Below are 27,512 nucleotides of genomic sequence, written 5' to 3'. Positions count from 1 at the left end.
GACATTTACATAATTTTTCAGATATTAAATGTATTCAGTAGTAAGAAAACCTTTAAACACAGTCAGCAAGTATAATTCAAGATATAAACAAGAAATAAGTAAATAATTGCTAGATGTGTGAAGTATTAAATATCAAATGCTCTTTTGAAGGTATGTATACAGTGTTATGCCATGATAGAAAATTCTGCAGCCACATGTGGTGTTTAGACATGACATTTTTGTGTTTCTTCACTACATAAATCAAATGCCACAGTAGAAAGATTTTTCATATCCTAGCAAAAATTTGTAAAAACCTGAATCCCAAATGAGGCCAGATGCCAAGTTGTTTGCCAGGTGTTAATTGATTTATACATATAACTTTCACTTACTATATTTAATTTTTTTCATGTAGAAAACATCTTATTTACATTTCACATCAAACACAAAGTAGCTGAATTTGCATTTCCAATACAGAATTACTTTATCAGTGTTAGGTCAGATGTAGAAATTGTAAGTGGTGAATCTTGCTTAGCAGTTATAAGCTACCAGTAAGCCATTCATTCTTAAATGTTTTACATTTCTATTTAGCAAGCATTTGAGAAAAAAGTAACAACTTCAGGAGTGCAAGTTCTTCTAGGGTGGAAAAAGTTGTGCAACTTCAAAATATGTTTTTTGTTTCCTAAAAGATATTTGAAAGCCACTTTCCTTCTGGCATGTAATTCCATCATATATGCCATGTTTTGTTGATGAACTCATGAAATGAGACATTTTCTGGAGTCCATGCCAATGTTAATTGAAGCTCTGATCTTCTCTGTAAAGTAAGAGAAAACACTTGATTGGTGTGCTCTGCTTTGCACAAGTTCAGACTAACTGAAGGATGGCCAGTCACAATTTAACTGTGTGTGCAGGAGATGAGGCAAGCAAGGTTTGCACATGTCTGCCTTTAGAAACCTTAAGTCTGACATAAATGCTTTTTCTCAAGCAGCCTTAGCCCTCAGGAAGGGCAGTCCCAACAAGAAGAAAGTGTCCTCCACCCCTGCCCTGGCCACAGCTTCCCAGCACCAGCAGGGAGCTCAGCATGGCAGTGCACTCTCATGGAGGACACTGTAATGTGCTCTGTATCAACTTACCAGCTAAAGGCTGAAGTCCTGCTTCCACCAGATCTTCATACAAATGTTTAACAGGATTCTGCTGAGCCAGTAATGTACCATGTAACCAGATGAGCAACACTCTGTTCCCATGTTCCTTGTAACTTTTTTTCCCTATGCAATACACAAAATATTTGTTCAATATGCTGGAAAGAGTGTATTTTGTGCTTTTGCACTTTAGAAGTTCCAAGAGGTTTTAAACTTACTCCTTTACTCTTATTACATTTCTCATCCAGCAGAAAAATGAAGACTGAAGCTTACAAAAGTTTAAAAAAAAATCTCGTTTTATCTAAATGCTAGTATTAAGACATAAAAACCATGTAATACACCTTAAAATGGAATTTTCCTTTCATTTTTCCCCAAGCTGTGGAAATATGCTGCAGAAGCACTGTCTTCCCAGCATTTGAGAGGCCTGAAGCCAGAAACTCCTGTTTAATGGCAGCTGTGCAGATAGAGTCTGAGCCAAATTGCTCTGTGTCATGAGGTTCCCCAGGTCCTCACTTGCAACATGACCCCCAAGAATCTTCCATGATGCTCATGGCCTCCAGTTTTGATTTCCAAAGAGGAAGGTTCCTTCAGGCCAAGAGGTAGAGCAGAGTGTCCTGTACTGCTACAGCACTGCTTCCCAGGAACCAGGGACAAGGCTGGTACCCCTTCACTATGGGATACTCACATAGTTTAAAAAGCAACACTGCCTTGTGGGGTTTTTTTATCCTATATATTGTGTCTGGCCATTCAGATATTGTTACCTGTCCACTGTTCTTCAATAGCTTTAATTTGTTCATCTGTGAACTTCCAGAACACAGCCAGTTTTTTCCATTCACGGGGCTTTAACTGGTTGTATGCTAGATTCCAAAGGGAGGAGCGGATTTGCTTGGTCTGTGTGCTGTGATCTTGTTTGAAGGTCACGCTGATGTCTGACCCATTACCACTATGAGCTAGATGTGTCTGAAAAAGAAAGCAGGTGATAAATTGTGTAACAGAGCTGAGAATCTTTGCTCAATGAGGCCCTGTACAGATGTAGCTGCTGACAGATGATTTACTCTGTTCCTGTAAAGGAACTGTGTATTGCTCATAGAAACAGAACTGAAACAAAGAGTTTCAGTGTTTGTTGCTATGTATTAGTAAGCTAATTGCAAAATAAGCTACTTTGGTACTTGATACACAAAAGCAAAGTAACAGCAACTGTTGTGTCAGCAGTGCTGTGCTGCTTGTTTCTGTCTATGTCATGTTTAGTACACAGCTGGGTTTCAGGCACGCTTCTTAACCTTTCCTCTTGCTTCTCAAAGCACTAATCTTTCCCTGGGGAGAGGGTAGGCACCATGGGCACAGCGCCTCTCAACCTGTTCCTGCCTCTGCCCTGTCAGCTTCACTGGGCTGCAGTGTGGACTTCCAGATCCTTTGCTGGTACCATCAGCCATTAGGTTTATCACAGGGACTCCAAAACACCAATGTGCAGGTGTGTGTTGAGCATGGATCTGGTTTCATTCCTGCAAAAGTAAAATCAGACAGAAACCAAAACCACATGGATTTTACCCTCCCGATTAAAAGTGATGCTCCTACTGTATGCATGGCTCACCTGGAACAGGAGTGATAGACTTACCTCTTGTTTGGGCACCTTTTGGGCAAAAACCATGTCAATCAGTGATTTCAGTCCGAGCTAAGTTGTGTCCAGGAACATTCCTAGGTAGGTATGCTCCAGCTATTTCTGTATTTCATTACGTTTATGTACTAGTCCTGTTTCAAGTAAATCTTCAAGGGGAAAAAATTCTTCACAAATTTGATAGAGGATGACAAAGCAGATACTAAGCAAAAAAGGAAATGGCAGTAGGCCACATTTTAAAAATACTAAGCATAAAGTGCTTCATTCCAAATTAAATTCAGAAAAATACAGCAGGGTTATTTCCTAACCTCACAAGAGACTTACAGAGAAAAAAAGTCACAGTTCAGTAACTAAGCATTGTCATGTATTTTTGGTTCCATTCATCTGATGCAGACTTTATTTCCTGCTTCTTAACACATGCAAGGTAAAGTTTAGGACATTCTACAGGACAGCTTCAGGGTCTCTCTGGCTAGATCATTTGCTTATGATGTTTAATAAAAAAAAAAAAAGCCACAGGAAAAAAATCTCAAGCAAACAAAGAAAACCCCTTTGCATCAGCACAGCTTCCCCTTTGCTGCTAGGGTGTTTTGAGGCAACAGCAAGGTGGAATAGTAACAGCTGCCCTCAAATCCAGTCAAACCCAGCCTAGACAATGGCAGGGAAGGGTTGTGTAGAAGTGATAAATAGAGAAGAGGGCAAACAGAGAGATGACAGTCACACTTTAGTATCATGTGCCCTTCCTCTCAGCTACGTGACATTTCCTTTTGTAACTAATGCTTTGTCACAAGTGACAAGTCAGCTGAATGTAACAAAATGCAGTCCTTAAAATAATGGTTCAAAATGCTGTAGTTCCAGTATGGTAACTCCACCAGCATCATATTCCATAGCCATAAGATTTAAGCTGTTCCAAAGGCTGTGCTCTCAGCTTCAGGCAACAGGATACAAACACTTATATTTGTATTTCCCAACATCACTGGTGCTTCTGCAGAAAAGCATCTGCTTAACACCTTCTCTTCAGAAAATTCAGTGAACAATGCCAAGAGGTTGAGAATATTATGGGCTTACTGCTGTCAGACTTTCATGTCTTCTGTGGCAAGACTACTTCTAATTTCTCTTTAGACTGAAAGAAACAATTAATGTACCTGACAATTCTAGCTGAACTGGTGCAAATCAAATGTACAATACAGAGTGTTCATGGAGGCTTTTTTTGCAATAATTAATCTAGATCTGTGATTTTCCAGCCCTGTAACATTAGTGTCATGGATTTGGCCACTCAGGGCAGGATTGGGGTGGTAAAACCAGCTAATCCCTGTACCTGGGACAGGATCAGTATGCTTATACACTTGACTAACTCAGCAGGAAGCAGGAGTGAGAATGAAATCACAAATTGATATGGCAGTTACTTGTAGCCCTTTAGAGAAGCCCATCACTATGCAGTGGACATTTAATGAACAACTGGGGAAAGAAGGTGAGAAGTTCAGACAACCTAAGCCATGTCATTCACACTTGTTGTGAAGTTCTTTTCCTTCTCATTGATTTAATTTTATAATTAACACACAAGGGAAAGGGAAGGAGCTTCTGTTAAAGTAGCTGAGCTCTTGCTAGCAAAGGAATCACAGACATCTCCACTCTGCTATTTTCAAGCATAGATTTTACTGTACCAAAGGATCCAGAAATCAACATGGATCCATGTTATCCCAGCCATGGTACTGATGGCATAGTTTGGATTTGGCCTAGAATCTCTCTCCATCCCTTTATGTGTAGAGCACAAGGCAGGAAAGTGCTAAGATCTGCTTACAGTTTTACAGCTAGTCAGGAATAAAGCCTGGATGGGCTAGAGACTTTCCCATTTGCAATCCTAACTTTTGTTTATCAAGGCCAGTCTTACTGCCTGCCAAAAGGAACCATCTCAGCCAAAAGACACCTCAAAACCAGAACTGGCTTTTCCCTTAGCTTAAGTATATTGTGTTTAATGAAAGATGACTCTTACCTGTTTCATGGCAAAATACCTTTCTGCTTTAATGATCATATCAACAATGAGGGCATGATGGCTCCTTGATGCTGTGGCTAGGGCAGTTTTCCCATGCTGAAAGCAGGACAGTGAGTCAGAGCATAATCTTGGGTAAGTGTGTCATAGAAGAAAAACACAGGGACTGTTTGCAGACCCCATCCCTTTTTTATGGCTTTTGGGTAGCTACAATCAAAGTCCTATGCTCTGCATAAGATTTATCACCTCAGCCCAGAGGTGGTCAGTTTTCTCACACACTAAACTCCCCAGTAAAAATTCTGGTGAGGTACTGCTGCTTTCAGACACCTTTACTTTGTACCAGGTTGCACACTCCAGTCACTGTATCCACATTCAAACTACCACAAATACAATCGATTCCCATGTTATGGTTAAACTAGCATTTCAGATGGATAGGCTGGCAAAGTTGGAAATATCCAACTTAAAGGGCAAACCTGTCCCTTGTTTTAGATGGTAAGAGAAGGTGACTCACAGAATAAAAAGAAAATTACTTTCTTATTAGAGCTGAAAGGAGCACAACTGCAGGCTGATGCTTCATGGGTATAGGAGTCACAGTTATTCAAAGCCATTGCTGCAATACCAGCTGCAGAGGTTTGCCCAGTCTACCTGAACCCATCTCTCCTATCAGCACTTCCCTGTGATGCACAGACATCACGGTGGCTCTAAAGGGATTTCTCTGGAATTGTCTATTTTCAGCAGATCTGCACTGAATGCAACTGCCTGGGATTTAAATATTATGATTAATCTCCACATAACAAGTGCTAGGCATTTCTAGAAAAATAGATCTAAAAGAAGCCAATCCCTTAATTAGAAGGTTCATTAATTAAATTATAAGGTTTTCAGTTCCCAAGATAGATTAAAGTTCCCTAATATACACCTTTTGAGTTCTAGCTCCTGGTTGTGCTCAAGATCATTCTAATTAACCTGTTTTTAGAAGAGCATCACATTGGAAGCCAATGAACATACATTTCATTAAATCTTTTAGCCATAGGCATATTTTATATGTGAAGAGTCCAGACACCACAAGAACTCCTTGGGCTCGGCTCTGGAGAGGTGCTTTGCATTTCACAGAGGAAGAGAGAGGCTGTGGATAAGGGGGGTATTTCTGTACCCCTGTGCTAGTGTGGACACTGCTGGCATCCTGCATGCACATGCAGCACAGCAGTCTGCATATGGGGAGCACTCTGCTCTCACAACCAAAGAGAGTGCATTTCCTGACCTCTGACAGGAGCAGATGCATGGCATTCTCTGGAGACTGAGTACTGCTGCCAGGCCGTGGAGGCCAGAAAAATACTGTGCAAGCAGGTTCCCCTTCTTCCTGTCTACTGTTCAGCAAGGACAGTAACATTTTTGACATCTCAGCACCAATTCAGTTCAAAGGGCACTGTACTTGCATATGTTTCTAGCAGTAGCATGGTCATCCAGCAAATAGGCAAGGAAAAAGCTACTCCAAGAAATAAAACAGAATGCAGAAAGGTGACTTGTACCAGAACTTGTACTGGCTCAGAGCCAAATTCTCACAACAACCTCTAACAGTGTTGCTGTAATACCAGGGCACTGCCTTGCTCAAAGTCTTGCAGGTGCTTAAGGTCATAGGCAATAAGTAATTTTTGTGTCTGCCTTTGGAATACAAATATGTTGAAAAAAATTTCCAGTGGCTAAGGCGCTGTTGAAAGTGGACAAGATTTCATTCTGGATTGATCCCTACAAGAACTGCAGCCGTTTAGCAAGTGTAGGCATGATTCTAAATGGAAAGGCTTAACTACAATGCAGCACCTTACCTCAGCATCCCAAAACATACCAACCATGCAACCTCCACGCAAAGCCCCAGGCCTCATATCAGCCCAGGGTAAAACAAGACAATTCTAATCCATAAAGATTCATTTCTCATCAGGACACTTTTCTGCAGGACAGTTACTTTTTCAGGTTACAAAAGGGCAAGATTTTACTCATAATAAACATCAAACCCTTCAACTCTGTCATAGAGAATTTTAAGAAAAGTGGTAACAGTGTAAAATGGAACACTCAATATTGCAGTAATTTAGCAAAATATTTAAATACTGGGTTTGGTACTCTGTCCTTTCAAAAGCACTTCCCCAGCAACTTTGCTTTGGTGCTTCTTCCAGCCATTACCATTTTTGTTTCTATCTTTCAGGCAGAACATCATCTCAGGGTTTAAGTATCCATCTGAATGGATCTGGAATGTCACCATGATTCTCAGATGACCTGGAGTGCTAAAGGGCAAGCTCTCCATCGCTGCCCCTGGTAAAGCTGAGTTTCTCCTGGCACTGAGCCCGGCTGCAGATGCACAGTTACAAGGAGCCACAGGCCATTTGCCCCTCTGCAAGCCTAGACCATATTTTCCATTAAAGGTTTCTGGGAGCAGTGTTTATCCTTCAAACCACTGGACTTGGGAGCTTTACAGCTCTTCATCAAAAACATCAGATCTCTGCAAGCTGCAGTTATAACAATATTAAAAGAAGACTTCCTTTGCAGTTAGCTTTACTTAGGCAAACACAACTGACATGTGCTTTATGCACCTCTGTAAGGAAGATTACAGAACAAAAAATAAAATCATGTAATCCTTACATGTGTGAGGAATGCAATTTACCTTATCCATGGTCTTGAGATTGCAGCCTGACTTCAGCAGCACTTCCACCAACTCCACATTGCCAAGATCAGCTGCCAGATGTAGAGGGGTTTCCTGCCTCTGGAATTGAAGACACCAAATAAATGCATTGAGTCAAACTTAGAAGCAGTATGCTCACAGACTGAAACTAAAAGATTCACAACAAGAGGTGACCTTGGTGAGAAAATACTGAGCAGAGGGAAATCATTTAACTTCTGAACAGAGGGAAATTATTTAACTTCTGTGTGATCTGCCAGTTTTGTATCAGGCAGACAAGACAGCATATGGCATCTCTGCAGGAAAACCAGGCAGAAGTTCCAGCTGGCTCAGGAAAAGGTTGCTGTTAAGCCCCTCTAATGTACTGTAAGCTAACAAGCTCAGTCTCTGTCTTCCCTCTTGAAGCAAGGTGCTTTGGACAGAGGGCTTCATGTGTCTGGCAACCCATACCCATATTATCCTCTCAAGTAACCTTTTCCCTGCTGAAATTCATGCCAAGGCAACTGGATATCCACTGTTTTCAACAGTACATTGTGCCACATCCACAATGGAACTTTTTAGTTGGCCCTAACACAAAATCATGATGCACAGCAGAAGTCTACCTGCTCCATAATGGGTTCAGTGAACCTTAAACAACACACATACAAAAAAACCCAAAACAAAATCATTAAACAAGGCCAAACCATTAACAAGAAATACAGCTAAAATGGCATTCACATTCAAGTAAATCTTTGAGTCTGAAAAGAGGGTTGTATAGTTCTACATAGCTACATATACCCAAATATGTATTTATTTATTTTTTACAGAAATTAGAATAAGAAAATCTAGACATCTGTGGGTGAAATGCAGCAGCAAATAATGGAGTAATTGTGGAAGCCCTGCATATATGGGAATGTTCCTTAGTATGTTTCTTGGGACACATTATCCTTCTAAGATGAATGTTTTGTGCCTGTGCTTCTCTGACATTGCAAGTTTACATTCTGTAGGTCTGGTTAGAGAACTTATTTGGCCTTTATATCGTAATTATAGTTTGCACACTAAGAAACACCAAGCTCAGGGTTCCACATTAAAAGTCTCATTAGGTAATTTTACAGTTTACAGTAAAATTGTATGATCACAAATCTCATCTATTCACCTTACTTTTTTATTCCCATAAATAAAAAGGGGTCTTTTTATTCATACACCCTACTTTCTTTCCTGCAGGAATTTAGGGATACGTAAGTACCTACTGTAGGCAATTTCCAGCATGCTAGAGACAGAGTGCAAAATATTTCTAAAAGATGTGTTGAAGAAATGCATAAAATTCTCTGGTTTATGTGACCAGAAAGTTTTGTCCTTATACTTTACTCCAACCACAAATCACAGCCTCTGTCTTCAACAAAAATGTGTATGAATTAATCTCTAGCAATAAAATGAACAATGGGAAGGGGTGAACCACAGATTTCTCAAGACTCATCCTTGTTGCTATTGTGGGGAGCACCTCTGCATATCATGAGGGAGACCAGGCTGCATTTCCCCAGCAGTGAGCCACAGTGCCCCAAATGGGACTTGACAGGTCTGCTGGGACAGTCTTTCCACTGAGATGGATGGCTGAGATGTAGGGCTGATGGGGAGGGGGAAGAGGGATTCTCCTTGAAGTGCCACAGGTGGCAGGCCTGTCTGTACACAGCTGGGCCATTGAGTCTGTCATGGTCAGGAGCCAGTGTATGTGAGCTCTGTACAATCTTCTGCCATATGGACCACAGGCACTGGATGTCACAGAGATTTTTGGAGACCTAGTTGTTGTCAGGTCACTGTAGTCCACTCTGCTACCACTCCCTCAGAGATATTGGATACCTTCTGCAGTAGTTTACTTGCCTTGCTGGTTTGCAGTATCTTCTCTGAAGAGACACTTTGCATTCATGCTCAGTAAGAGCCATCTCCAGAGACTTGTGAGTGGCTGCCTCTGTGATGATAAATTTGTCAATCCCTTAATCCCTAGAGGTGGATACCCCTGAGCTTCCCTACCTTCCCAACACTGGAACAGCCAGGTAGCCATGTGTTTACCTTGCTGCTTACCTAAGAGGTCATTCAGAGATGGACACCAGGTAGTTTTGCTTCTGTTGTCATTCTTGTATTTTCCCTTTCCTGTCCTGCTACAGGCCAGGCTGCCTCTTTTGAATCTTCCCCCTTTTGCCCCTCAGCAGGAGCTGCTGTTTCTCTTTCTAAGCAAATCAACATCTACTTCCATCATCTCTCCTTGAGTTCAGGCACAATTATTATATTTGAGGGCTGGGTCTCTGGTTAAGCAAAGGTGTGACACCTCTAACTAAGGGAGTTTTCACTTACGGTGGCTTCAGAGCTTCTCAGTGTCCTTTTGCATGCTCCTTGATCAGGAACCCTTGTTCTCTTTCGAGGGCACTGGATGGCAGCTCTGTAGGCAAGCGCCAGACCCAAAACAGCGTTGGAAATCCCTGTGCTTCATCAGGGCAGGCAAGGCTCCCCTCCTTCAGATGGTGTATGAATTACTTGGGACTACATTCCTGCTAAGGCATGAAATCCCAAACACTTGGAGGCAATAAGAGCCTCAGGCACATGTCCAATTCCTTTCACACATGATGCCACCTGAGAATTGACTGCCTCTGGGCAAATCCCTGTGTGGCATTCCCAATTAGTTGTTAATTGTTACTCACAATAATCTAAGCCACACACTAGTATGAAGAGTGTGATTATGCGAGGAAATTCAAGGAACTGAGTAGTGTTACAAGCAGGTGGGAGAGACCTGTCCTGGGGAAGAAGAAGGGAAAAATGCCATTCTTTCCTCTCTCAACAAAGTGCCTCTCCAAGGAGGGAAATGAAAAGGTGCAACTGTTGATTTTCTCCATGAGATGGTCACCTGAGTACACCTCATTGGCACTGTAAGGCCCAAAAACACCAGATGAGGCACAAGCCAGTGCTTCTATCACCACTCTACCAGGCAAAGCAACACAAAGTGATATGCAGCATAGTAAAAGCAGAAATGGACATTAACAATCACAGGAGGTTTTGTACAGCAAAGAAGGCATCAAGCATGACACCAGCAAAGTAAGTATGGTACACATCAGTGGTGGATATGATCTACAGTGAACTGATCTGATCTACAGTGGACTGGCCAACAACCAACCAGGCCTCCAAAGAACACTGACACCAAGCAGGGTGGAAGAATCCTGGTTAAAGTAAGGGAGACAGGGGTAGTCTATGGATGGGCTCAAAGCAGCATCCTTTCAGTTAACAGCTGCTCACTGATTGCATCACAGAGACCTGTGACCTTATCATTTGGTGTTGCTGTGTTGCTCAGCTCTGCTCAGCTCTGCCCCCTCCCAGCTCCCTGAGCACTCCAGTTGATTAAGATGGGGGCACAGTGTGTGAAACAGAGAAGGCCTGGTGCTGTGCAAGCATTGCTCAGCAACAGCTTTAACAGCGTTGTCTTACCAGCCCTGTTTTGGTCACAGATCTAAAAGACTGGACGTGGTGGGTTGCTTTAAGGAAAAATTAACTTCTTTCCTGCCAAATGGCATTCTGCACTGTCTTTCCTCTGAAGCCAAATTGTCTAATGAGACATTTCTGTCATTTATTACATGAACCATAACACTTGAACAATACATTACCCAATCATTTTCTGAGTGTACAGCATTGCGCTATCCTTATCTTGCTCAAACAATATTAGCACAGCATGTACCAGTGACTAATACATATGTACACACACAAAAAGATTAGGAGGGAACTGCCTCTTCCTTCCTATTTTTTGTACCCTGTGCTCATAAGGAAAAAAAAAATCAAGCAAAATCCAAGTAATCTCCCCTTTACCAATAAAGCTGTGTAAATTCCCAGCTTTTCTTACGTGATTTAAGGAGTTTATGTCGTAATTGGCATCCAAAAGGCTTTTTACTACCAGTAGATTATTACTGAGGACTGCTAAATGGAGAGGGGAATTCTTCTGCTGTGGAGGGAAAATAATAAATTGTTATATTTGGGAATATTATTACAAGCTCAGGCAAACAAGAAAGAGATTCTAATTGAAGCCCACCACTTGCAAAGGTGACATGTTCTAGCAGAGGCTGAACACTGCAGAAAACACACCTGGATGTATGGAGTTATACCAGAGGTGGTAGCCTGCTCCCACCTGGAAGTGGGTATTCAAATACAGCTGAGAAGACTGGAAATGCTGAGTGCATGGGGTGTGCATCAGTGTGCCACCCCCTAGGAATGCAGCAAGGCACTCCTCCTAAGTGTTCCTGCCTGGCATGTGCTGCTATCCTGACAGCAGAGAGATCAGGGTAATGTTCCTGCTTCCTCAGAGAAGTAGATTTGCTCTTTGTTGAATGGCCTGGAGACAGACTCATTCTGGTTTTGGTAAACTGATGTCGAAATCTACTTTCCAGGAACAAACCCTTGTCATGTGTTGCTGCTAGAAATGATCTTCATACTCAAGTCACTTACTGTCCTATTTATAAAACATGACAAATTAAAATTAATAAGGCAGAGGTTTTATTTGAGTGATTATGTAAGAAAATAACCAAGGCACAGATTCAAGACCAGTCAAAATCCACACTAGGTTGGTAAGATCACTTTGTATATTGAACCTGTGATGGATCAGTTTCTTGCAAAATACAACTAAAGAATAATTCCATACCAGTACCATTCATGGTGCCAGGTACCAGGTCAGTGTTTTTATAACACACAGCCATTTCTTCTGAGCTACAGAAAAATAAAGCAAGTTCTTATGCAACATTATGATGGAAACATTTGCAAAATGTAATTTTTTGGAAATTTGGAAATTTTTTTGAAATTTGTAATTTTTTTGGAAGTTTTTTGGAACTCAAAAATTTTTTGAGTTGCTTCTGCTGCAGAAAGCTAAGGAGAACAAACAGCACAACAACTGCCTGACCTTTAAATCATTTCAAGCACAACATAAATTGTTATTCCTTGATAGCTTTCTGCAAGAGGCCAGTGATCATGGCATAAGTCATGAAGCCCAGATTCTATTTTCATCCTGTACAGTAGAAGTGGAAAATAATTTCCTACTCATAGACAATCTCAAATATCTGTAATATCTAAACTGAGAGAGGATTTAGATAATATAAATACCTCTTTCTTTTTAAATCACAAAGAATGTTAGCATGCAGATTTTGAAGGCACTGAGGGTGCATTTACCTGCAGAGGGTGAAAGCCCTGAAGTGTTTATTTACATTTTAGTTATCTTTGTGACGGTGTTCACAGCGGTTTTTGAATGAGGGAAGAGATGAGAATGTTGATTCCATATTTCAGAAGGCTTGATTTATTATTTTATGATATATATTACATTAAAACTATGCTAAAAGAATAGAAGAAAAAGTTCTCATCAGAAGGCTAGGCTAAGAATAGAAAAGAATTAATAACAAAGGTTTGTGGCTCAGACAGAGAGCTGAGCTAGCTGGGCTGTGATTTGCCATTAATTATAAACATCTAAGATGGGCTAATCAAAGATCTACCTGTTGCATCCCACAGCAGCAGATAACCATTGTTTACATTTTGTTCTTGAGGCCTCTCAGCTTCTCAGGAAGAAAAAATCCTGAGGAAAGGATTTTCATGAAAAGATGTCTGTGACATATTTTTATTCAAAATCATGTTGACTCTTTGCCCATGGCATTACTACTGCTAAGTTCAGGCAGGGCACTTGGCTCTCCTTCTCCGAATGCCTGGCCCTTGGTGCAGCCTGGCCATGTCTACTCCGCACTGCTCCAGCCTGCTCAGGCACTCACTGGGCTGGCAACTGGATCTTGCCTCTATTGCTCTGTGTGTGTGGCTAACCAACATCTAGAAACCAAATAATAGTGTGTTTGGGAAAAAATTCAAGGAACTACTCAATCTCATTCAGCTGTCTCAATTCCCACGGAAAGACAGGACAGACTGAGGAGCAGCAGAAGAGTTATACTGATAAACACTCACCTCAGGTTTAGGAACCAGGTCAATGTTCTTATCAATAAGAAAAGTAACCAAGGATAGATGTCCATTCTGAATTGCAACCTGCAAAGCACTGCTATTGTTCTGAAAGGAATTTGATAGAAAAACTCACATTTTTATTGCTGAAAAACACAGGATTAAAGAGAGATATAAATATCGGGAAATCTTGCATTTAAATTTGTCTTAGTATCCCCTCCACCAATAAAGCCCTTTGACAAAATGATACAAAATGAAGCACATCAGCAGCTGGCATGATCTTTTGTCAATAGTGAAGGAAATTCCCAATTTTACTGTATCACAACAAACATACTAAAGAACACATGTATCCCATGGCCCCATTCAACTTCTCTTAAAAAAGAGACAGATCAGCATCATCATCTATATTGTGCCATGGACAACAACAATGCCAACATGTCTCCTATTCTGTTAGTTAGTCTGTTAGACCCTTACCAAGCAAGTATGGTCACATTAACCAGTAAATCCATAGGACAGTTAATAAATCAATAGAAAAATAAATTAATATAAAATAAATTTTAAAAATTAATTTTTACAAAATAGTTCTGCTAAAACAAATAAGTTCTCATTCTGCTGGAATCATAAACTTCTTGCAGCAGGCTAGCCAAGCCATTCAGCAGATATGAGCTGGACTGCAGTTCAGGAATCACATGTAGAGAACAAGTTTGTCATCAGATCAGTCACATGCACTGCCAAAAAGGAGGATTTTCAGTTATCCTTGTTGGTCACATTTTCTAGTCACATGTTGTACTAGTGGGCATACAGGAAATGAAAAGCTCCACCACAGTATTCCATCAAATAAAGCTAATGTTATTTTACTTCCACACTGGTTTTATTCTGCTAGCCCTCTCTACATTCCCCATTCTATTTTTAACTGGTTTCATAAAAAAAAAAAAACCCAGAGCAAATATCCTTTCCTATTAAGGTCCTTTTCACAGTCTAGTATGCCCCACTAGGAGTGATGCTGTGTACATACCTGAGTTGAAACATTGATGTCACTCCCGGCCTCCAGTAAGAGTTCAGCACATTTTTCATGACCTCCCTCAACAGCCAAGTAAAATGGAGTTTCTCCATTCTAGACCAAAAGAGACAAAGTATCTGTTCCAATTTAAGACGTGACTACAACACTGAGACCCAAAACACCTCCAGTAGGCTCCACAGGCCCGTCCAACTCTTGAATGACATGGCTACTCACCAGCAGTTAAGTGACAGATGATGTTTATCTGGACAGATGTATAATAAAGTTTACAATACAGAAAATTATTCTAAAAATATTAATCATGCTCTTTTTGGTGGGCAGCCATTGTTGCCATTCAACACCAGGAAACACCACTACTAGTACGTACAGTAATTCCAATTTCTGTCAGTGCAATGCCATGGATTTCTGACAAATTCACAACCCCAAGTGCTAGCTATAAGGAGAACTTTAAGCAGAAATAATCCTGTTTCATATTTATTTCAAATCTTTTCCCAATGAAGGAGTCTCCATGTCTCCACACAAGTCTATAAAAAGGGATACATCAACTACACAATTATCTAACTCCCGCTTAACATCTAAAATACAAAAAGGTTTAATGAAAGTTACTCTGGTGTTTCAACAATCACGAAAGAATCAATAAATCCTAATTTTTCTTTGCTTAAAATCTTGATATTATTCTGGTAAACAATACATTTTAGTACTTTGCTCATGCTATGGGAAGAGAGATCGTTCATACGCGGATCACAGCATCTTCTGCTGGATGGGAAGGTCACACCATTAGCCATGCCAAGACAGGGGCACAAGCAGCACAAGCTCTGTGTGCAGAAGCAACATTCCTAAACAAGCCTTGGAAACAGGAGGGCTGCACATTTCAAAGAGGCTCATGAGCCTCACAACAGGCACAGCTGAAAAGAGCAGCCAAGTTGGATAAGAGGGAACTTCTCAACTCATCAGTCTGCCACTGATAAACTAAGAGGAGGGCCTTGGGTAGGAGTTACTCATTTTTCCCCCTGGCCCAGCAGAACAAATGATCAGCCACAAGGCAGGTTCCCACAGTGGGCATTCCAGCCCTCAACAAAGGAAATTACCTTGCCCAGGTTGTTCCAGCTGCCCCATAGAAAAAAGAGAAGAGACAGGAACCCTTTACAAAGCAAGAACGCTGAGAGGAGCAGTTAGTGTGCATTTCCTTCCTCCACTCCTTGTTTAAGCCTTGAAATGAACCTGAAGAGTGCATTAACTCAGGGATGTAACCTTCCCAGCTAATTCACAATTGATGAATATGCTGGCTGAGCTCACCAACACTAAATCAGGAAAGTGTCTGCAGCCAGTTTTGTGCAACTGATGGACAAGATGCAAATTACCTCTGCTGAGGTGCCTGTGATGGAATGTGCTTGGTATGCAAGTCCAACTGGCTCAATGAATAATGCTGAAAAGCACCAGAAGTGCTTAAAAGTGAGATGTTAAAAGGAATGGGATCACATGGCTAAAATTGCTGGATGACAGAAAGCAAGGGGGTCAAGGCCTTCCTCTGTTCTCCTCTGCCAGGAGTTATGCAACAGCTTGCCAAATGCAGGGGAGGACGTCTGTAAGGGATAGAGGACAGAGGAAGACACTGAAGGAGGGATAATTTAGGGAGATTAATTTATTGGACAAAGAACAAGGAAACAGGATGCAAAGTTACTAGGAAACCAGCAAGACTAATGAAGTCTCCTCAGTGCCACATCTCTTCCTTTCAAATTTGAATTTTTAGAAAATTTTTCAAATCCCTAACTTTATTTCTTTCAATAGTTTAGATGTACTTACCTGATTGAGGTCATTTATTTCCTCCCATTGTTCAAGCAGAATTTCTACAACTTCACTGTGACCATTTTTGGCTGCTAAATGCAATGCTGTGTTTCCCTCCTTGAAATTAAAACATCAAACAATATCTTTTAAAATTCAGAGTAATGACATTAACTAAAACCAACAAAATGCCTTTGGTCTTTTACATGCAAGTCTTTCTTACATACAAGGAAAGGGAAGCAACTGTACACAGCATGTGCCAAGATTCAGTCTAATCTTGATCTAGTCTGATCTAATTGGTTGTCTGAAAACTTCAGTGTATACCAGCAAAAAGATCTGAAATTCTAACACCTAACACATGAACCAGAAGAAAACTTCAGGTACTGGTTCCCACAAGAGTGGGTACTACACTGAGCCCCCAAGACCATTGATTTAAGGAGTAAAAAAGCCTAGGTCAGAGCATAGAAATTTGTCATGGCTTTGATGTCAACATCACAATCTTTGATCTCTGTCACCGACAGTGCAATTTCTTTCCAGGAAATTAAGAAAGAGAAAACAGAAACAAAACCAAAACACCATACCACCAAGCAAGCAAAAAAAAGCAACTAACAACTTCAGGCAGAGCAGCAGCTTTTGAACTAAAAGAAAATGCAAGCATACAAAATAGTTTAAAAATGGCTAAAAAATTTAGAAGAATCCTAACTCTCAGAAAAATGAGAGTCCAGAACAGTTTTTCATTCACAGCATTGAGTGGGAAGATGTGGGAATCCTTTTTACCATTGATGGTTAGAGTATGATTTGGTTTGATGATCCAGGAGATGAGTTTCTGTCCTGGCTTCTTACCTAATTTGCAGGACCACAGCATTTACCTCCTGGTGCTGTCAACACCTTTAACCTGCTAGATATCTGGGACAACACCATCTGTCAACCTCTGTTGATAAACTGCTTAGCACGGCAGAGCTCTGGGTGGCACTACAGCTTTTAAACTATTACCAGAAAACCAAAAAATCCAACATCACTTCCTGAGTGCTTACTTATGTGGTTCTGTAAATGCAGTATCTCACATATTCACAGTTTTTACTGTATTTGTCTTACAATGCCTCAGATGCAGAGAAATACTAACTTGCTCATTCTAGAAATGGTAAAGCAAGAAAAAATAAATTTAAGAGCAGATTTTGAAAATTACGAAGATACATTAAAATACAGTGTCAAAGCAAACTCAATCAGATTGAAGTGTTCAGGTACTGCTGAAAAAAGAATTTATAGGTGTTTATTTTCATCCTGAAGCTTTTAAACACCTTTGAAAAATTGATCACACAGTCACGCACAGACAGACAGAGTGAAATACTGGGAAATATGATCTCCCAGAAGAGGGTGACACCTTTATCACCAGGCTTCCCCACTTCTCTCAGCAGACAGCATATGCTAGTCTTGCTTTGCATAAATTATGAATGTGGATGGAAAAAGTCTCCTGGCAATCATCCCACTGCCTTCCCTTTATCACTAAAAATCATCATATGTTTGTTGGTCCCTTATATCGCTTTTGTGCAGCACACTCAGATATTTGATTGTATAATAATCACAGTGAAACAGAATAATTTTTCCTAAGCACATTTGTAGTTGTACTTCTGTGGAAAAGAAACATTTACCTCATCTTTTTCAGACGTAAATAGCTTCAGAGCAATCAAATTTTTTATCATGTCAACATGGCCTTTTTCAGAGGCCAGAAGAAATGGCTTTTTACCTTTCTAGAAAACAATCATGGAAAGAAACATAGTGTTAGAGAAAGTAGAAATACTAATTACTAGTAGAAATACTAGTTACTAGATATATGGCATGCATATGTATATGTGTATCCTACATAAAAATTTATATATCATATGACTAAGGAGATTAACACAATAGTAGAAGACACACAGAAGAGCAGTAATTAAAATTACACTTAGTGTCTACAAACAGATCATACATCTTTCATATCCTGAAGCTGTTTAGAAATGGTAAAAAAATGTAAAACTCAAAAAATTTAATCCTATTTTTTCTCAGTATGAAAATATTAATTGAAATAATTGTGTCATTAAAAGTCTGAGGATGCTCAGAAACAGGTAGCAAAGAAATTGCAAAATTTATTTCCATGGGTGAGTTTGATTCAAATTCTGGAAACAGAGACCAAAACTGACATATCTCAGAAGTTTCATCCAGGAGGCCTGAATTTAGCACTGTACATTGTAGGGGATTTTGGTAGTGTTGAAACTAACAAAAACTTTTCAAACCATTTACAAACTCAACTGCAGAAAGTTGTCTTGACACAAAACCATACCACTGTTCAAAACAGTAAGGCATATAACCAGCTAGGTAAAATGGCTTCACATCATGCCTAGTAGTGCCTATAGAAATGTCTAGGGAAAAAAAATGTATGCACCTAGTAGAGAATTATGATGCAACCTCAACAGGTGGTTGAGAAGGTCCTTCCTCACCTTTCCACTCCCAGGGCCTAAACCTTCAAAGGAATGTTTTGTTAAATTAACTCTGTTTTGCCATACTTGTAATTTGTAAAAATAATTCAGAATTTTGCACCCTTAGGTCAATAAAATTCAAGAAACTCAGAAGAAAAAAAAAAAGGGAGATTTGTTCTTTAGGTGTCAGATCTCAGAGGAATAAATTTTCCTCATGTAAAGCTAAAATATCTGACTTGTCTATATAGCACTTCAAAACAAGATTCACATGACTGTGGAAATTAAAAACACAGAACACCTGATGAGGACAAGGCACTGTTGAGAGTCAGTGCCTCTCTCTAGGATGGCTGCACAGAGTTCTGTGTTCTACATTGATGAAACATGGCCATGTTGGCCACAACTGGCATGTTTTGGTAGGGCCAGGGGTCTGTGAAGATGAGCTGTGTGGGAAATGTCAGAGGCTGCCTGTCAGACATTTCCACTGGCTCCACAGTGGACTCAGCTGCCCCACGAAGTGCCAACACTTAACCCACCATATTGAACCAAATGATGCCTCTGTGAAAATGTATGTAAGAGTGGCTGGGCACTGCTGTGGGAAGGATGCACAAGGGGAGATACAGCAACAAACACAGAAGATGCAAGGGAGGAGGAACAGGGGAAGGTACACCCACAGGTGACTGCAGCCCATTCAAGACGCTTTCTGGAGCAGAGGAAAATAGTGAGAGGCAAAAGCAATAAAAAAAGGAATCGACTGGGGACTGGACCCAACCTTCTCTGACTCCCATTGCCTTACCACAACTGAGCATCACATGCAGCAGAAGAAAGGACAGCAGAGGGTGTCTGCAGTCCAACTGGAACAGGCAAAGAGGGAGGAAGGATGTTGCCCCTAAGGGCTTGTCTGGCTGTTTCTTTTACCTGTTTCTCAGTATCCAAATCAGTAATTAAAAGTATAGGCAGCTATCAATAAACTAAAATTCATTTAAATTCCCCAAATCAAGATTGTTTCCCCCAAAATAAAAGCCTCATAACATTAAAGAAATAAACAGAAACACACTGTACCCCATCAGGTTTGTTCAAGTCATTCAGGTGAAGATCTTGGAGGAAATAATCAACTATTTTAATGTTGTTGCTCTGAGCTGCAAAATGCAGTACGTTCATTCCTTCCTGAAAAATGGTAAGTCAGTCTGTAAGTATGTTTGAGTTTTTCCCAACATAAACATATTTAGGGTTGGTAAAAATTTTTCGTCAACAAACCTCATTCTTAGCCTTTTGATCAGCACCTGCTTTAACTAATTTTCGCATGATATCCAGATTTCCAGTCCAGGCTGCAAGATGAATCACTGTCAGGCCGTACTTCAAATAAAATGACAAAGGCAAAAATTACCACCAGAATACCTCAAGCCAAGTTTCTTTAAATCTTTTTGATTGATTCAGTGTATTAGTGGGTTCCAGTCTGTAGGCTTTTAGAAAAGCAATATGAACACCTGACAGTGTGAGTGGGATTCATCTCACTTAAACTAAGCTAGATGCAATAAAGCAAGACCTAGATAAATGTTTGACTTCTTCACAGAAGGTCTGGCATCTCTAGAGAAGGACTGATCCCATTTTATGACAGAGGGATGAAGTCCTACCTGGAAATTATTTTTTCTCTCCAGAAACGATGTAGATAGATAGTCCTGAGTGCAGTGGATGACATTTCAAGTGACAATATGCAATGAATATACTTCCATGAGTCACTATAATTTTCCATTTAGACCTCTTTCTAATGTTCTCACCTCTCAAATTCTCTAAAAACTTTTTCTCTTATAGGAAAAAACTAACCCTGTTTTGAACATCTTAAAAACAAAAGGATTAGCTCAACTCTGAGCTGCTGTGGCCTCATCTCAGGTACTGGGGGCAGTTTTGGGTGCCACAATACAAGCACATAAAGCTATTAAAGAGTGTCCAAAGGAGGAACACAAAGATGATGAATGACCTTGAGGAGAAACCATATGAGGTCATTTGGTCTTTTCAGCCTGGAGTAGACAGAGGGGAGCCCTCATTGCAGTTACAACCTCCTCATGAGGGGAAGAGGAGAGGCAGGCACTGACCTGGCAGGACCAGAGAAACTGGCATGGAGGGGAGGTGTATGGGGAGGTTTAGGTTGGATGTTAGGACACCCCCTCATATACCCTGTTCTGCACTTCTAATCATTCTAGAGGCTCTGCATGGGATTTACTCCACTTTACCAGTCTTTCCCATATTCGCAGAAAATGCAGTGGAAAACAGTGGAGGGCAATATGAATATGTATCTGGTATGCAGGCAATAAGATAAATCTAGGCTTCAGCAAAATTTGTGGCTGTGGCCTAAAAGTCTGCCCTGAAAAACCTTCCAAGTTATGAACCGCTGGAGGCCAGTCACAAATAATGCACTAGGCATCCATCCTGGGAATGCTATTCAACATCTGCGTTAATGACCTGAATGATGGGCAGAATGCACCCGCAGTCAACTTGATATTAAACTGGGACGAATGGCTGATAGACTGTATTGGTGTGCTGCCATCCAGGGAAACCTTGACAGGCTGGAGAAATTGCCTGGCAAGAACATAACATAATTCAACAGGGAGAAATGCAAAGTCCTGCCCCTGAGGAGGAGGAGCAGGAGCAATCCCAGGCAGCAGTGCTGGCTGGGGACAACTGCCTGGAAAGCAGTTTGGCAGAGGAAGACCTGGGCGTCCTGGTGCACACTAAGTTGAACATGAGTCAGCAGTGTGCTCTTGCAGCACACAAGGCAAATAATGTCCTTGGCTGTATCAGGTAAACACTGTGACCTGGCCAAGGGAGGTGCCTTGTGCTCACTCAGGTATTCAAGTTATCCAGTACTTTGGGCAATGTGTTTTTCTTCTAAAAATGCCTTTTTCACACAAATAGGTGCAGTTCTAAGACAAACCGGAGTTTTTACTGCAAGCTCTTAATTTTTGCACATTTGGGAGCACAAGAAAATTATCTGCTTTTACTCAAAGGAATTCCTATACATGTGAATCAAAACAAGTAAGCCAGCTTACCTGATCTGCCATATCAAGTCTAGCTTTGTGATGAAGAAGAAAGTCCACCACGGACACATGGCCTCCCGCAACAGCAAAATGGAACGCTGTACGCTTCAGCTGGAATACGGAAAGCTTTGTTTGTCAGGTCTGCAATACAGTTCTTCCCCTTTGCAGGTGGTCAGGATTTTGGAATTCTCTGATCATTACCAAATGTACCTGTTAATATATACTATTTCATATTTCTCCTTCTATTTCTTTGGATAGAATTTAGATATTGATCTTAGAGAATTCTTGTAAAAACAGAATGATTTTGTTAGTCTACATAGTAATGTCCTTTCATTGAAATGTCAGAATGGGATTAAGTACTCAAACACTGCATAGGGGGGGTGCATGCAGTACAAGAAGCATCCTTATTTATTATTTTATTGCACGGTGTAGTTTAAATAGCTGAGGTCTATATGTACGCAGTTAGACTTGCTTTTGGTATCCTCCTTGCTTTTGACCAAACCTGTGCAATGCAAGCCAAGATTTCTCCCTCACTCAGTGTTAGTCACCTTCCCATACTGAGTCATCATCTACGTAAATGAAAGCTACCACCGTGCATACAGTGAGTAATTTTATAGAGGTGAATGGGCTCAGTGCTTCTCAAGAAGACTTCCATAAAGTAATTTGTGGTATATATTTAAAAGAAATTTCTTAAATTGAATCAAATTTTATTGGAGAGTTTTGCTTTCAGTTAAAGTGGGCATAACTGGGTTTAACATTAGTGACTAATAGTTTCCATACAAAGATGTCTAAGAGATTTAATCAATTAATTTTAAAAGTCAGTTTGGATTTGTTTTCTTAGCTTCTCTGAAGTTCACCTGACTTGTATAAATTTAAACTTACAATCATATGCACCAAAAGGAATAAAAAGGTGGGATTTAGGACGTATATTTATGACAGAAAAAAGCTTCTTATACTATAGAAAGAGTACTATCAAAAAGCTCATCATCTGATAGCCTTTCTTATTTGGCTTGAGAGCACAGGCGCAGGAATCATCAACATTAACAAAACAAATGGCTTTGCCAGCATAAGCTACCTCCCTACTAGGATAATCAATCAAGGCACAACACCTCTGCAGCTATGCCAGTAACTCTCTCATATTATAGATCTAATTTAAGGATGACAGAGAAAAGTTTCAAACTACTGAACTGAAAATGCATTTAGTTTAACTTCCTGAATTCTGGAAAGCAAGGAAGAAGAAAGAACTATTTTAAAGTGACCTTTTAGAGTGTAATGCAATTGATACTCAGTATTCAAGAGAAGTGTGCACAGAGGAAATGTTTGTCTCCTTGTCAGTTTCATAAACAAATTAAGGAATGCACTATAATACCTTCTATATTCCCCAGTGAGTGAAAATACATGTGGGCATGGGAGGCAAAATTTTTCAGAACCCAAAATAAATAACAATAAATAAATAAATACTCAGGGGTAGATGATTTATATGTAGCCATTGAGAGGACACTGTTACACAAAACTCCCAGATTAATATTATGACTGCTTGGTTGATGTTGAACTACCTCTCATGTGAAACACAGTGCTGTATTTAGCTATTGTGAAGTATACATCTCAGATTTTAGGCCTGGTCTTGAAGTCAGCATAGGAAATGCATTTTTGTATATCTAAGGTAAATCTGGACTCTGAGCTCAGGCTGGAACCAGAGGACATTGTAGAATGCTCCCACAGTTCCATGCAAACCAATACTTCTTTCTAGAAATTTGTAATGCTAGCAGCATGAATCCATTCTTAAAGTGACTGTGAGGTAAAGTCTTCCCACTTAGAAAGATGAAGAACTTGAGAAATTAGTCACCAAAGAGCTCTGAGGAAACACTAGAGTAGGGGCAGAATTGAGAAGTCCTTTGTTCCCAATGTGATACACTGACACTGAAACCTGAGAGTTCAGCTGTACAACTCCCAGTGTCCATAATGGCTGCATGAAATGATTTCTTCATCAGGTCCTAGAGGGCCCTTCTGCAGCCTCACTCCTGCAGCTGAGGGGGCATGCTGGCATTCCCCCACGCAGGCCCAAGGAGGCACCCTTCACAGCAGTCATCTGTCAGGCACCTTATACTCACAGTATCTACAGCATTTATGTTAACATTCTTTTTAAACAGCTTTTCCATGGTATCCAAATTGTTCATTTTAGCAGCATGTTGAAATTCTCTCTCATCTGGCAGGACTGTGGGAAAACATGATAAAAAACCCCATATTATTAAAAAAGTAGCCATAACCAACATATGGGATGATAATATTGTTTATACTTTCTGTTCTTCGTAGTGATTTAATGTTATGAGAATCACTTGTTTCTCATCATCAAAGCATTTAATGACTAGATTTTTCTCCTTTAGAGACATCTGGCTGATATTTCTAGTTTCAACTTTTAAGTGCAACTAAAGAGAGACTCTTCACAACACAGATCACCAGAGCTGGGGCTCACAGGAACAGTTTGTTTATGAAGCTCTTATTACCTAACTGCATCTCAAATTACAGCATAGGCATAGCAGTAACTTCAACTACAAACTTCAGCGTTTATTTCCTATTCTTTGAGAAATTGTTCTGTTTTAAAACACACTACCAAAACACAAAATATGTAAAGCAGTAACCAAACAGTGTGACATGACTGGAAAAACAAACCAACACAAACAAAACCCACTTTTAATTTGAGACCTTCCTTTAATGTCTCAATCCAAAAATTAGCATCTGTTTGGTCAGCTGAAGTAGCAAGACATATTCAGTAACTCTGAAAAATAAAATTCCAGTGTCTGATAGTAACTCGGAAAAGTAAAATTCCAGTGTCTGACCTCCTTTAGCTGGAAGTCAGAGTCTTTTTCATGTTTATACTGTAATATTTCATTAATCACATAAAAGAAAATAGTGTACCAGTTACACCAGTTGCAAAAATGTTCATACATACTTTTAATCCAATAGCATGTCACACTTAAAATACAATTAATTAGATGTCTTCTGTTTAGACTATTTTGGGCTGAAGGCCACTTGTCCAATGATATCATCAAGGAGGCATCAGTCTGTTGGACCAGGAACTACAGGAATTATCTATTCCTTAGAGCCCTCTCAGGCAAGTTCATCCTACCACATTATGTCTAAGTTCATTAATGCCTAATGAGGACACAGCCTGAGGCACTATGACTGCAGAGCATACTAAGGAAAATCAGGATAGCATTCACTTAATTGCATTTATATGTTCCCTGTGGCTATCATATCAGGGAGAATAATCACATTTTTACTGTAGAAAATGAATTAGAAATTAAACTGGATACTTACAAAGGTGTTTCCAGTTTCCCTAAGAAATTATCCAAGTGCCTCAAATAAAAGAATCATCCTTCCAAACTTCTCTGGGAATCACAGTCTATGTGTTATTCATATTACAACATGCATGATATGCAGGCAGAAGGAAGGAAAATAAAAAGAAAAAAAAGCATTTGCAAATAAAGATGCTCTCCTGGCATTTGTGACAAGGAGCATGGCTAATAGTGAAATCATCATTATGAACAGTGATCTTTGAAGAATAAATGCCTCAGTCCCAGTTTTCATAGTCATTACCTTGGGAAGTATCCAACAGAGCTTTCTACTAACTTGATTTCAAGCTCAGGTAAACCAATGGTCAAAGGATACCTTGTTCAAGGCAAACTTATGTCAAATGTGGAAAAAATGATACAGCACTAATTAGCAATTAATTACAATAAGGCCACATTCATTCCTGCTGACTGCCGTCTTACATGAGGATGCAAAGATAGAAGCAGGACAATCAGGAACAAGCCCAAGACTTTACTCAGCACTGCCTTCAAAAACAAGATAAAATCATGTTTCTTTACTGTAAATGCATCAGCAAGGACAATTTCGCAGTTCTAACAAAAAATTAAGTGTTCTTTTCTCTCCTGTCCAGAAGCAAAGTATTGGCCATGTGCTGCTAAAAAGACCTTTTCCTCTATACATTATACTTCTTCATAATCTCTCTCTCTTCACACTTAGTGATTCAGGAGTTGAGAACCATGACAATGTAGACACACAATGACACTGATTTGTTGCCTAAACTTTTGCTGCTTTTGCAAATATTTTTTTTCATGTATGGAATTACAGGAGTACAGAGATGTCAGACTAAGCTTTATGGAAGCCTTCTATCCGAGCAGGGGTCTCCAAGATTTAGCACTCCTCCTGTAACTAGGAATTACTCTATTTTCAAGTAACAGCAGCGATCAATTATCTATGTGTGACTGCCAGGTTTTTTAGGAGGTATTTTCCTTGGCACCATACAAAAAGTCTGGCTTATATAATAAATACATATATATTTATATTGGACAATTTAATAGTTATATTCCATTTTTCTTTTGAGCTAACTGGAATTAGTACTTTAATTTCCTCTTCTGTTGTGATGTACACAAGATGAAATCCACAACTATCTTAAAAAACATGGCAAAACACTCCCTGAATTTGAATTGATTAAGGAGGTCCAAGGAGGTAAAATTTAAAAAATCAACAATATTTGGATTCAAATTCCAATAAAAGTACTTTTACCCTATTATTTCTAAAAATGAAATAATCTATTTAATGATCTGGCAACAGTTTCAAAGTTTTCTCTGGGTTTTCTTTTTACTGGAAATAAAATTACTAGAGCAATGTAGGGATCTTGCTAAGTCACTAAGATTTGTTTTCTAAAATAGTAATCTTCTATTTCAAACAAATCATGGGGAAAACTACTTATTGAGTCCAATAGTGATATTTCATTAGTTATTTTCTTTTTCTCCACTCTTTGCCAGCCTGGCAGCAAGAACCACAGCCCAAGATGATGGCTCCTGACTGTCACACTGTGATCATAGGACTGTGGCGAAGCAGGATTTGGCAACTACCACCTAGTTTCCACAAATCACCTGTTTTCACTACCCACAGCTAACGCCAGACTGGTGTGCAGGTTGAAGGCTGGAGACCCCATTGCTGGGTTGTGTTTCTGAGTGCAAGATCCTCTGATTTCTGTGTGGCTCCCAAAACTGGGTGATTGGCTGTGAAACTGGCGGCAAATGCTCAGCTCCAGGGACGTGACTAATAGCAGAGAACTCAGAGCCGTTCAAAGAGGGGACGTTAAAGCACGGCAGTGGGTAATTTGTAGGACTTGCCCCGGGGAACTCCACATGCCAAAGCCCAGCTCCCAATCCCACATCCACACATTTGCTGATGTCTTTTACTACATGTACAACAGCTCATGTTCATCTTTGTTCTTTCCAACCCCCACCGCTCATTTTGTTCTCCCGTCAAGGCAAAAAGCAGGTTTGGGTGGGTCCCAGCAGCCCTAAGGGGGCCTGGCTCGCTGCCTCCAGGGAAGGCGGGCACCGGTGGCGGTGCCGGCGGCAGTGCTGTGCTGGGCTGGGCTGTGCTGCGCTGGGCTGTGCTGGGCTGTGCTGTGCTGGGCTGGGCTGTGCTGGGCTGCGCTGCGCTGTGCTGCGCTGTGCTGGGCTGTGCTGCGCTGGGCTGGGCTGCGCTGGGCTGCGCTGGGCTGTGCTGCGCTGGGCTGTGCTGGGCTGTGCTGTGCTGCGCTGTGCTGCGCTGGGCTGTGCTGCGCTGGGCTGTGCTGGGCTGTGCTGGGCTGTGCTGCGCTGGGCTGTGCTGCGCTGTGCTGTGCTGGGCTGTGCTGGGCTGTGCTGGGCTGGGCTGTGCTGGGCTGTGCTGGGCTGTGCTGCGCTGGGCTGTGCTGCGCTGTGCTGTGCTGGGCTGTGCTGCGCTGGGCTGGGCTGTGCTGCGCTGGGCTGTGCTGGGCTGTGCTGGGCTGTGCTGCACTGTGCTGCGCTGGGCTGTGCTGGGCTGTGCTGCGCTGGGCTGTGCTGTGCTGTGCTGGGCTGCGCTGGGCTGTGCTGCGCTGGAC

The 27,512-nt window shown here is 40.7% G+C and overlaps 1 protein-coding gene across 1 annotated transcript; it reads right to left on the bottom strand.

Annotated features, from left to right (window-relative positions):
• Positions 1 to 10: 10 nt before the first annotated feature.
• On the bottom strand, positions 11 to 23,815 carry ANKDD1B (ankyrin repeat and death domain containing 1B). The gene is made up of 14 exons (XM_066569690.1): positions 23,716 to 23,815; positions 21,617 to 21,715; positions 19,827 to 19,925; positions 19,632 to 19,736; positions 17,769 to 17,867; positions 16,141 to 16,239; positions 14,335 to 14,433; positions 13,329 to 13,427; positions 11,242 to 11,340; positions 7,368 to 7,466; positions 4,721 to 4,816; positions 1,877 to 2,075; positions 1,110 to 1,241; positions 11 to 790 (listed from the first exon to the last, which is right to left on the bottom strand). The coding sequence occupies exons 1-14, from the start codon at positions 23,779 to 23,781 to the stop codon at positions 732 to 734; spliced, it is 1,449 nt and encodes a 482-aa protein (XP_066425787.1). The 5' UTR covers positions 23,782 to 23,815; the 3' UTR covers positions 11 to 731.
• Between the last annotated feature and the right edge of the window lie 3,697 nt (positions 23,816 to 27,512).

Source organism: Molothrus aeneus, chromosome Z (genome assembly GCF_037042795.1).
Source record: "Molothrus aeneus isolate 106 chromosome Z, BPBGC_Maene_1.0, whole genome shotgun sequence".
Taxonomy (NCBI): domain Eukaryota; kingdom Metazoa; phylum Chordata; class Aves; order Passeriformes; family Icteridae; genus Molothrus; species Molothrus aeneus.
The sequence above is the reverse complement of the archived record's forward strand: the minus strand, read 5'-3'. Positions and strand labels throughout refer to the sequence as shown.

What these genes read in the sequence shown, in the direction of transcription:
- ANKDD1B (XM_066569690.1), bottom strand. Translation starts at nt 23,781, where the DNA reads ATGAACAATTTGGATACCATGGAAAAGCTGTTTAAAAAGAATGTTAAC. An exon ending in GACTTGATATGGCAGATCAG is followed by an intron (nt 19,926 to 21,616) that starts GTAAGCTGGCTT and finishes TTTTATTTGAAG; the next exon opens with TACGGCCTGACAGTGATTCA. An exon ending in TATTGAAGAACAGTGGACAG is followed by an intron (nt 1,242 to 1,876) that starts GTAACAATATCT and finishes TGTATTGCATAG; the next exon opens with GGAAAAAAAGTTACAAGGAA.